The sequence below is a fragment of the Podarcis liolepis genome (genome assembly GCF_965112155.1).
Source record: "Podarcis liolepis genome assembly, chromosome: 11".
Taxonomy (NCBI): Eukaryota; Metazoa; Chordata; class Lepidosauria; order Squamata; family Lacertidae; genus Podarcis; species Podarcis liolepis.
This window is the reverse complement of record NC_139565.1, coordinates 29,284,191-29,296,816: the sequence shown is the minus strand read 5'-3', so window position 1 is coordinate 29,296,816 and position 12,626 is coordinate 29,284,191. Positions and strand designations below refer to the sequence as shown.

The following is a 12,626-nucleotide window of genomic DNA, read 5'->3' as shown; positions in this document are numbered from 1 at the left end:
CCATATGAACTGACCCAGACCCTGCGATCATCATCATCAGAGGCCCTTCTTTTTGTGCTTCCTACACAAGAGATCCAGAGGGTGACAACACAAAAACAGGCCTTTTCTGTGGTAGCTCCCCACTTGTGGAATGCTCTCCCCAGGGAGGCCTGCCTAGCACCTTGATTGTATATATTTAGGTGCCAGGTGAAAACGTTCCTCAGGCCTTTGGCTTTGGCTGATTAACATTTTATATAATTTTAAATGCATTTGAAATTCTTTAAGATCAAATGTACATTGTTCTAATGCTAAATGTAACAGCATTTACAGTAGTCACTCTTCTCATAGTCCAACTTCATTCTATTATGGACACAAAAGGATGAGAGGAGGTTGAACATTTCATATTATGCTGGGTAACATAATTGCCTTGAAAACTGGAAGAAAAATGTGAATTTTATTTTTTAAAGTAAGTTATGACTAATTCCTACAACTAAATGGAATTCTTTCCCATTTGTTCTGGATGGAGTCTAGATATTAGGAGTTCAATATGCACTCATTTACATGTGCATAAATCTAACTCAAATAAATTAGACATGGATGAATAAATGCAAAATTCCAGCCTACTAGGGCAGAAGGATTAAATAAACTTTCTCAAGAGCTTCTGAAAAACTTTAAGAAAATGAGCTGATTTGTGTAGTACTTTTTCGCTGGTGCAAGCAGTCTTGGCCCCCTGGCAATAGAGACAAACAAAATGGGTTGTTTGTGAAATCACAGACATGGCTGACAGCAATTTCCATGATTATGACAGCTGAACAAAAATAATAAATAATGGACACAATTCATTTAACTCACAATTGACTGTTTTAGTTTATACGTGAATCATACAATAGTTAGTCTATGGACTGTATGACTAGCCATAGGTATCTTTAAGCTTTCTAGAATTAAAATAAGGTCCCTCAAGGGGAGAAAATGTAAATTTCCTTCCTATAAACGTCTATCTCCATAGGGCATTGAACACCACTGAGTTCCTATTGGAGCTCAAAGGCATAACCATGCAATTTGCTTCCTCCTGTAGGAGGAGTAGCCCACCATACCCAGACAAAACTAGAGAAGATCACAAGTGCATGAGTGTCATCAACAGCTTAAATCAGGGGTAGGCAACCTAAGGCCCAGGGACCGGATGCGGCCCAATCTCCTTCTCAATCTGGCCAGCGGACGGTCTGGGAATCAGCGTGTTTTTACATGAGTAGAATGTGTCCTTTTATTTAAAATGCATCTCTGGGTTATTTGTGGGGCCTGTCTGGTGTTTTTACATGAGTAGAATGTGTGCTTTTATTTAAAATGCATCTCTGGGTTATTTGTGGGGCATAGGAATTTGTTCATTTTTTTTTTCAAAATATAGTCCGGCCCACCGCATGGTCTGAGGGATGGTGGACCGGCCCACGGCTGAAAAAGGTTGCTTAAATTCACTCTCTTGAAACTCTGCAAAGGCCTCAAAAATGAATTCTACTATAAAACAAAGCCCAGATTACTTGTCACACTCCAGTCCCAAAACACATCAGGTTCTAGGAGCACTGACCCAATGGTGGGTGGCTTCTTTTAGAGGAAGAAGTAATTCTGAATAGCTCTACCTGGGAGCAGCAGTAGCAGTTGCCATCCTGAAAGTGTTCAATGCCCACCAGGGACTTTGAAAGGAAGGAAAGCTGTTTGTTTGTATACCATCCTTCATCTAAAGATCTCAGGGTGGTGCCAGAAGTTTAACAACCTCTTCCTGAATTCTGTTTCATCATATGTATTTTATTACTTTGTTTAGTTATACGTGTAATATGTCTTAATAAAAAGGATTTTTTACCCCCTATTGGTTTCTCAAAGTACAATATTTATTTGCACTCTAGGAGAGAATAGTGTAATATTGCATTATATTACACATGGACTCACAATAATATAATTTTAAATAACAGGGCGTATTTGTGGGTATGTAATATACAAATGCACAGATACAAATTAATCCACTCACTATTTTTGCAATTCCTAGAGCAGATTAGCAGAGAAATTACTAATCTTCAAGATATATGGGAAGTTATGAGAAATATTACATTTAAACAATCTTAACTTTCTGTGAGATTATCAAATATGCTATTTTATTAAAGATAGCATAAAAGCTCAATAGCTTTCAAACCAGCCAATGAGCTTCTTTCTTATGGAATATGAATCCAAAAATGTCATCCACAAGAAAGTGCTGCTGCTTTTGAAGCTTAAACAGAAACATTTTCAATTACAAAAGCCTACCTAAACCTAAGCAGTGTTCAAAGTCTTTTCAAATTGAAAATACATCCCTAAAATGGTCACCAGGTGGTTTACACACACCATTTTGGAGTTGGTACTCCTAAAAGAAGAGTTCCTGCAGCTGGCTTTGAAGCTTTGCAAGCTTAGTTTCCCATTTCAAAGTCTTTTTGAAAACTGCCTATGTTAAGGCAGGCTTTTGTATTTGAAAGTCAAGGTTTCAAAAGGCTTCAAACAGTGCTGCAGGTGCCTATCGGAAGAAATGTATCCAAAATGGTGGACGCAGGCTCTTTCAGAGTAGACTGTACATATCCTATGAGTGTATTTTATTGGTGGCAACCAAACACAATAAAGTTAATTTGCAAATATACCACAATTTTATAAATGCTTTAATAAGCTCCTCACAGTTCAAACAAAAATTGTACTGATTTTTATTAAGTTGCTAGAATTTTCAGGCTAAGAATTTACATAGTACCTTACAGAATATTTGTACTTGTCTCATCTTAACCGATCACTTTACACATTTAATCTTGATGGATTACAGATGAGAATATATTCATTTTTCCAAAAAATATTATCAGAGGAATGAATTCAGTGTTGTGGTAAAGTGCATTTTGGATTGCCAGATGAAATTATCCCACCCCTGGTGTGCTGTTCTAGGAGTTCTACTGATTCCTGCCAATTTAAGGGGGGCGTGAATGGAAGGAGGAGAGGAGAGACAGCCCCATTGTGAAAGAGGCAGTCCTTGCATGGAGCTTCCACTGACAGGACTCATTAGCTGATACCCACTCAGAATCTAGAACCCTGATTTAACTGATTTCAGAATGTTTAAACAAAATGCCAGCAAATAAAACTTAATTACATAAATTCAGTAATAGCTTTCAATATGTGTGTGACAAAAACCTATGTTTTTTATTCTGTCTTGTATATTGTATACAGTGGATCAAATAGCTGAACAACTGCAGAAGATAAAAGATAATTACACATGCCTGAATCATTTTTTTCAAGGAAGATGTCTGAAGAAATGAGTCAAATAGAAGTGATGAGATTTGAAGCTCTAGGCTAATTAACAATTTGAAAATTAACAAATCACTGGATCCAAGTGACATCTACAGGGGCTCTTCGGGAATTCAATGTGAAATTACAGGTTTACTTTAAAAAAAAGAAATTGCCACTAAAATAAGTCTTTATACTAATGGTTTTAAAGTCGTTTTAATTGTTTAGTCTTTAGTTAAATATAATACCAATTTTTATGACGTAATAAAGAGAGGAGCAAACTAGGAAATTACAGGCCACTTAATCAAGAGGGTTCAATCTCTTTAAAATGCTTGTGATTATTTAAAGCCATAATAACAGTTCAGCTAGAATTTTACTGCAGATCAAGAAAAGTACCGCCAATTTCAAGAGGATGCCAACAAGGTTAATGAGCTAAGACAAAGAAGCTAAAAGAGGAAAGAAGGTTTCCTTCAGAAAGCAGAAGCCTTGTGCAAATGAACAGCATGAAGAGGAACACAAACTTTGGCAAGTAAAATACAAACACAAAATGCAAAAAATGTGGGGGGGGGAACACACCCAAAGAAGCATATAATTAAACACATTAAGTTCAACAATAACAAAATATTTAAATACCAGAGGCTGCACCCCTGGCTCACTAGCTCCAACTACCCCACTCCTTAGACCTTGCAGATACCCTACCTGCTGCCCCCTAGATCTCAATCCCTACCCCACTAACCCCTTAGAAGTCAGCCTGGTAGGAGAAGCACCACAGGAAGGAGGCTTGAAGAGGTGGCCAGTCCAGGGATCTGCTGGTGACACCATCTTCCCCATGCTGATTCTTCATCCTAATCTGTGGCAGAAGCACTTTTCATATCTTCCCCTTTCCCCTTTTTTCTTTTCTCATTCTTTTATTATTTTTTATCATTAAGAGGACTGTGCACACATGAAGCTGATGGCTGGCTGGTGAAGGACCCTGTGTGAGAGGCAAGGAAGGGAAGATATCCCAGAGTGGGAGGTTGGAAGAAGAAAGGAAAGCTCTGAGGTGAGAGCTGGGAGGATCCACCCCCTTCTATGTGAGACAAGGATTAAGATCAATGTTTGAGAAAGGACTTTGTATTTTCTTCACTCTATCTTTCTTTTTATTTTTTATCATTTAATTAGTTTGTTTCTTACTGCATTGTATGAGATTCATTTTTTTTTTATAAAAGAAAATAATTTTTAACTATGGCATAAAACAACAGCATTTTTACCAGTGTTTGGAGAAACTTGATCAATTCTCTGTGAGGGGTTGAAGATGGCTTGATTGAGCTGAAACTGCAATTATTTAACCACTGAAGGCAGTCAGTTGTGTCTTGTAGCAATTCATCAGGACAAGTTTCATTTATTTCTGATTGTAGCTCCTTAAGACACTGTTCCATACTAAAGTAGAAAAGAAGCAAACATTAAAAATGAATACTTATCATTTACGGCAAAGTATTCAACATTAAATAGCATTATATTATATAACACTTTAATTTACCATATTAACAGTAATTTAGTTTTATGGACACTATCAATGCAGAAGCCTGTCCTGGTGAGCAGGCCTCACTGTGCACGTGTCATAATACAGTTGGGGTTAATCACCACCTTACAACCTTAAAAACAATTGGATGTGTGTGCTTTGTATCAGCAATTTCCATCACTCCTAAAACAGGGATTATTTTATCCTTTCTACCCTCAGGGGTAGAAAATTACTGAAGTTCACTAGTAATATAACAGTGGTGCAGGAGCAAAGCCAGTCACAAAATGGTGGCAGGTTTAATCAGCTGGTAATTACTGACACCATTTTCTACAAATATGTAATCCATTTGGGGGCTGAATTCTTTGCCACAGTGTTTTCCTGCGGAGACAAGCTCCGCTCCCCTCCCTCCCATCTGCTAGAACCAGAAGAGGGCTGAAACGAGCGCAGTAGCAACAGGTGCAGCTTCCAATTGCTTGGGAAAAGCCCAGCAGAGGAGGAGACTTACGCGGCTGTGGGGAGGTGGGGACTTTCAGTCTTGTCAACTGATTAATGGGGTAAGAGCTCATGGGGATTAGCTGCTGTGTTCATTAGGTCTCACTAATGACAGTCAACCATGTGAATATCATGTTTTTTGCTAATAAAGAGTTAACTCCAACTCTGAATGGTGTGATTTACTGCCGACTCGCTCTTTGACACCCATGGCTCTTCAGCCGCCTGACTCATCACTGCCTCTTGACCTCCCTCCTTTCACTTACTTCAGCTTCTGCCTCCGATTCTTGACCTCTCTGCCACAAACTCTCCCCGCTCACTAAGCCCTGTTACTCTTTAAGCTTTCAACACCTCCTGTTCCCAGCCTTCTTCCCTTGGGGGTTCCCCAGCAGTTTCCCCCATCATTCCTCTCCATCCCACCAGTCTACAACAGAGAGTTACAATTCTCAAGGGTTTCCTGAAAATTGAAGGGTAAACCATTCTGAAAATTGCAGCTCTGTGGCAGACTAGGGGTCTCCTAACAACTCTCAGGATTCTTTGGGAAGCCATGGTTGATGTGCTGATTGTATCATTTTAAACAAAGTTCAAAAATATCTAAACATTGCAGATGCTATCTAACCTGATAAAGATGCAATTTTCCCCTGTTGGATCATCCTCTGAAACCATACTAATGACTGTAATATATGAAAGCGTCTTTTAAAAGTAATCAAGTATGGGTGGCCTATCAAGCACATTCAAAGGCCTTTTCAAGAAACCTTAGAGAAAGAATGGGTTCGAAATGGTGCCCCTGAAACAAATATCTTATCTTTATCAAAGAACCTTTTCATGAATTCAAGGACTACTATGAAAAATAATACCCTATGGTCCACACTCAACTTCCAGATATAATATACCATTCCAACACTAGTTCTAAATGTGATAAAAAACCAGGATGTATCTTCGTAACTTATTTAAGCCTGTCTTGGGAATCTGAAACTCAATGCACTAGTCATAGACTTTGGTTTCTGGGACATTTTGTCAAAGACTTCTATTGTAGTATCTAATATGTCTCACTTAATCAAAGTTAATGAATTATAGCTTTGTAAACTGTAAAGGCTCAACTATTGTTTGTTACCTAAACCTGGTTCCATTAAAAATAAGGTTTGAGACTAATCTACCTGATTAGTGATAACTAATTATTACAAGCCACTACAACCCTTTACAGAACAAAATGTTTCCAATAATTTGTCCTAACATTGATAGAAGGATTAGGATTAGGCACAGAGACATCACTTTGGTAAAAACCACAATGCTTCATTATAGCAAAATATATATCAGTTCAGTTCCAGTTTATTAATAGGCCACAGAACTCCAAATTTCAATAAGTATATTCACAAAATCTTCTAACTCATTTAGCAAAATAATTTCTGACTTAATATGGTGCATAGCAGTCTCAAGGCTGAATTCTTGCCAAATAGCACTGAAATGTTTTTGAATTTAATGAACCATGCATTCCACGGGGCTTTCAGCACTATATCCTTTAACCAATAGTGAGGGGAGGAACAATTATATTGAGGGAGTTTCCCTCACCTGAATGTCTTGGTAGCAATACAATGTATACTCTCTCAATGTATTCTTTTATCAGGTCTGACTCTGGTACTAGTTTCTTGATCCAGGGAAGTACATGTTTCATTTTTAGAATGAAATAAGGATAAGTATATAAGTAACTGATGGAATTTTTAAAATCAGGTTGCAGAAAACTACCTAACAAAAGCAGTAGCAATCAGCATAAATGCAACTGAAGTTGACTTCTGCCCCAATACCACACAGCTTACCTAGAAGCATTTTTCTTTATTTTCTCATCAATGTCACCAAGTATCTGCTGAAACTCCAGATCTCCAGGAAGTATGTTTAACAAACAATCCAAGTTGGAAGAATCAAGAGAATATTCACCTCCCCACTCCATTTCCAAATACTAAATTAGATAATAAAAATAGAAGATAAATAGTAAGATTAAATATATTTGAAAATTTGATTGCAGAAATGCTAAATGATAAGAGAAATGAAGCATACTGGGATATACAAGACCATGTACAGTGAGCTCCTCCCTCAACAGTCAAAATGCAGCAGAGAGAGAGATGGGGAATCCATCATCTATGCCATGGGTAGGCAAATTAAGGCCCGGGGGCCAGATCCGGTCCAGTCGCCTTCTAAATCTGGCTTGCAGACGGTCCAGGAATCAGTGCATTTTTACATGAGTAAATTGTGACCTTTTATTTAAAATGCATCTCTGGGTTATTTGTGGGGCACAGGAATTGGTTCATTTCCCCCCCACAAAAAATATAGTCTGACCTCCCACAAGGTCTGAGGGACAGTGGACCGGCCCCCTGCTGAAAAGGTTCGCTGACCCCTGACTATGCAGAGAAACCAGCTACCTCAGGCTCCCTGGTGTGCTTACGGCGAGCTCTCAAAAGCCAGCACACTAATATTGGTTTCTTACTAATTATTGCAAAATTACCCAAGGCAAACTAGTCAATGCAATCCTGTCTGTAGCACACATTCATATCCTGTAAAGATCCAAAGGTCAGTATAGCTAATTCCCCCAAATAACCTTTTGTCTGCATACATACCTAAGATATAAATTCACACGTGTGTGTACTAGCACACAAGCAGATCTGGTAACAGAGAGCAGGGACTGTATTTTTTGTTACTGATCTCATGTAGGTCATTCTGGAATGGAGGGCCTGCATAACAAGAGTCCAACTCACCCAATGGGCAGAACCAAGGCAAAAGGGTGGCTAAAGGCTGGAGAAGCATCTGTGTCCTCCACAACGACTCACCAGAGGGCATAGGTGTCACATCAGTGTTCAGATTCTCTACAGAAAACAGAACACATTAAAAATTCATATTAAATAATTAGCCACCAAAAATAATTCATATTCAACATAGGCTACAAAACTGTTTTCAAATGTTTGAATTTAACAATACCGTATTGCTTCTGCAAAGTGCTCATGCTTTGGTACACTTTTTGCTGATTATAAGAAAAAGAAAACATCCCATTTGTGTGTTTTCTACAATACGAATTACAATCTATTGTGAAAATACAAACATTGTATTTGCCAATGTTAGGTTCATGCAATTTCCTTGGTTTATTATGGGAATTAAAACAGAATTTCAGAGCATGTCATTTTAATAAAGTAATCAGTAAATATTAGCCAACATATTCCCCAGAATCTGCATTCATCCATTTAAATGTTTTTTTCAAGCAAGGTACAAATCTAAGGGAAAGATTCAGATCACTGTTTCAAAACTTTTTTAAAAGTAGGGATATATACTCAATTCTAAAAGTTCATACTGTATTTTTCGCCCTATAGGACGCACCGTCCCTTAAGGCGCACCTAGTTTTTTGGGGGGGAAATAATTTCCCCCCCAGGCACGGAGCTGGGGCGGGGGAAGCCCGAGCCCCCAGAACAGGCAACTCTCCGCAAGCCGTGGGAGCCTGGCGTGGGCTCCCGCGCCTTGCGGAGAGCTGCACGAAGCCTGGGCATGGTGAGCTCAGCACGCCCAGCCTTCGGCATGCAGGCAACTCGCCGCGGGAGCCCAGCGCCGGGCTCCTGCGCCTTGCGGAGAGCTGCGCGAAGCCTGGAGAGCGAGAGGGGTCGGTGCGCACTGACCCCTCTCACTCTCCAGGCTTCAGCAAAAGCCTGCATTCGCCCCATAGGACACACACACGTTTCCCCTTCATTTTTAGAGGGGGAAAAGTGCATCCCATGGGACGAAAAATACAGTACTTGATGGGACAAGCATTTATTTTATATTTAGCAACAGGAAGCAAAGTACAAAAGTAACATCAGAATCAGCTCATGCTCTGGCACAAGCATCCAAAGGAGACCTAATAAGATGTATCAATTTACATTTACACCCTGTTGCCATCTGCAGGTTCACGTCAGCTTCCAATATTTTAAAAATGGCAAGAGATAAGAAGTGGCAAGAAGTAACAAAGGAGGCTAAATTAGGATAGATGCAGATTTGTAAAACTATCTGCTCTTTTTTAAGCACAGGACAGCTCTGTGACTGGATATAAGAAACTGAATCAAAATAAGGTATTATGGCTTTGTCCACAATCCCAGGAATGTTAAAAGAAAGGCTTGGCAGGTTATAATTCAGTGAAGTGCAGCGAACATAGAACAATAGGTACCAAATTAGCATGCCCATTAAAACTCTGAGGATCTTTAGAAGTTGTTATTTTAGGCTGGAGATGACAGCATTCTCGGAGTGTTGACCAGTGGTATGGTTGAGGCATCACTGCCAACAGTACACTCACATTTTGTAGATTTCTGAAATGCTTCAAAATCTGTTTTATTAGAAACAATGAGACAATATACTTGAGCATATGCACCAAAGGCAATGTTATCTATCATATCACCTTCAACTATTTTAAAAGCTCCTGTTTGTCTAGCCAGATTTATTAATAATGTCTTCAACATACCACTTTACTGGCAAGTATGATCATACTAAACTATGGCTGCCAATTCCTGACCACAGTATGAAGCTCTGTCATCTATCAACTAATCCCTGATATTATATCTGAAATTGTACAGTGGTACCTCGGGTTACATACGCTTCAGGTTACAGACTCCGCTAACCCAGAAAAAATACCTTGGGTTAAGAACTTTGCTTCAGGATGAGAACAGAAATCGCGTGACGGCAGTGCGGCAGCAGCGGGAGGCCTCATTAGCTAAAGTGGTGCTTCAGGTTAAGAACAGTTTCAGGTTAAGAACGGACCTCCGGAACAAATTAAGTACGTAACCAGAGGTACCACTGTATTTTTTAGAAAAAGTGTCCCCTTATGTTATATTCTGCTGCACTAAGTTTTCAGTGTTGAAATCATTCTTTATTAACATCTCTGAAACCAAACAGAAAGAAAGGTTGAAGAAGAGATCCTTGCACTCCTCCTATTATTGTATAGGCCCATGTCTCAGACAACTATGTGGCACCTGTAAACGCCCATCCACAGATTGAAGCAGCTGAGTGGGAACATATGGGGTAAGACGATTCTTTATCGTTATCAAGCCCTCGTTGCCTCAAATGGCACCCTCCTGTAACTTTTTCAATGAATAATGAAACAATTAACTACTTTGTACATTATAATCATAAAGTATCGTATTTAAATTTTATTCATATTTATGAACAATTCCTTAAAATCACACAAAGTAAGTAGCTTGATTTTAAAACTTCCTTCTTCTGCATGGGAATAGTTTGAAGAGATGAAGGGTGCCATTCAGTGCTGAGCCAGCAAGGATTCTGCTGATGCAATGTGACTTCTGTTTCCTTCTCTCCCCTGTGTTCCCAGAATCTGCTACACAGGGTCTCCCATACCTCTGAAGCAGATTTTGAGAGTGTGTGGAGCTGGAGGGTACAAGAGAGGAAAAGGAAGACATACACACATACAAGTCCTTTGAGCCAATAGAGCTGCAGCAGTGAAAATGGCCCAAAGTTTCTGCATGCACTTCAGAACTCCTGAGCCAATCCTCCCCACTTCCTGCTATAGACCTTTGTATCTCCTCCAGCCAAAAACTGCTATAGAAAAACTTGGGAGACTCTGGGGCAGCCTGTGATGCAGCACAGGGAGCTACAGCTACAACAGAGCATCCATAGAACCCCTGTGCACATGCATAAGCAGCTGCATGCATTCAGAGGCCTCTTTAGTTTCTGTCTCATATTTCTTCTTTGGTCCTTTACTATTTAACACAATATCATAATATTCAGATTCATGATTTTTTGTATTCCAAATTCCTCACAGAATACATAAGCAGAAAAAGAAACTATCATAATTTCCTTCCCTATGTGTCAGGGAACTGACATCGGAGCTAGAGGCGGAGGGAAGGCTCTCAAATGATGCTGGAGAAGGGCCCAGCAGGGAGAGAGGCAGCTCCGCAGATGGGGAAGCAAATCAGCGCAACACCAGGGATATAGAGGGGCTGATGGGGGAATCGGCGAGAGGGCTCCAGGACTCTTCACCGGACACCAGCGGGGAGAGCACGGGTCCTCCGCTACCCACGCCCACCCTGCGCAGAAGACTTCCGCGCAGAGAGAGTAGGAGGAGACTGGGTGTCAAACAACTTTTATGTTGGAAAAGATTTAAGAAACGCCCACTGACGGATTCTGCTAGCGACTGAGGCAGCCACGAAGTGAAGGGCTGCCCAGACTGAAAGGTTTAGCAAGGCAACAAAGCCTGGAGAGGCGGCAACTTACGCACGAGCAACCCATACACATTACACTATGTAATCATCAGTTTCACTTCCTTTGACATTTCTGCTACTAGTTATGATATAGAGAAGGAACATGGACTATGGGTTTATATCAACTCGCAACTACTGAAATTGACTTTTTAAAACAAAGAGTACATCTCCTAGTGTTTGAGAACCCAACTGTAATTCAGTTGTACTGTGTTCACTGCTTAATGTGTCTGAATAAATCTAACATTTAAAATCTATCAACCTAGGCATCACGATCTTAGCCACAAATAATAGAGAGTGTCAGTGTCAATTTTGCTCTCTCACACTCACTTCCCTTCACTCCATCTGATTTTAATAATCCTTGTCAAGGCACAAACTGTCCAAATTACCTTCTTGACACAGAAGCTTTCATGGAGGAGACAGAATCTCAACTTTCATTTAGTAAGTACAAAAGAAAGCTGTCCAGCTGGACAAATATTATTTCCAGTCTTGACAACTTCAACAGTAAATCATGTATTTTAATTTTAAACCAAGGCTGCCAGGAGTTTGATATAAACTGCTTGTTTAATGTAGATTCATGGGATTAGTAGGTAAACAACTGGGACTGTATTTTAAAAAGTAAGACCAAATAAAATGAGTTACACAGAAAAAAACTACAGAATGAAAGAAACATCATATATAAAAAAATATAAGAAAGGGGAAGATCAGAAATAATTTCAGAAACTTATGTTTTCAGGAGAGAAACCATAAAATATTTTACAAACTCTATACTTTGCTCAATCCTAATACCTGCCTCACCAATAGTGCTGAGGGATGATGTGATAGCATTGTGCCCCCTCCCCAAATGACACACATCATTGCTAGCAAATGCATAATATGGAGAGGCAGAATGGAAGAGATTATTTGTGGGAACTGAATTGTTCTCTAATTGAAATCCACAGTATTACTAACTCTTGAAAAACAAAGTTCTGGTATCTGGGTGCAACCTGGGGTGCAAAGAAGCAGAGTCTCAGCCACCTGAGGGTAGAGCTTACAGAAAATGCTCTCTCTGTGTACAGCTACAGCAGAGGTCAGCAAGCTTTTTGAGCAGGGGGCCGGTCCACTGTCCCTCAGACCTTGTGGGGGGCCGGACTACATTTTCTGGTGGCGGGCGGGAAATG

The 12,626-nt window shown here is 39.8% G+C and overlaps 1 protein-coding gene across 4 annotated transcripts in view; it reads right to left on the bottom strand.

The window, feature by feature from the left end:
* The window catches only part of KIAA0825, a 184,514-nt gene that overhangs the window by 160,002 nt on the left and 11,886 nt on the right, over positions 1-12,626 (bottom strand). For 3 of the 4 annotated variants that reach the window (XM_083465180.1, XM_083465178.1, XM_083465179.1), the window contains exons 2-4: positions 7,996-8,103; positions 7,063-7,202; positions 4,509-4,677 (exon numbers count right to left, since the gene is read on the bottom strand). In XM_083465180.1, the coding sequence (XP_083321306.1) occupies positions 4,509-4,677; positions 7,063-7,193 (300 nt within the window). In that variant the 5' untranslated portion in view covers positions 7,194-7,202; positions 7,996-8,103. Of the gene's footprint in view, positions 1-4,508; positions 4,678-5,514; positions 5,644-7,062; positions 7,203-7,995; positions 8,104-12,626 lie in introns of those variants that run through there. The other variant, XM_083465181.1, reaches the window with a different exon arrangement.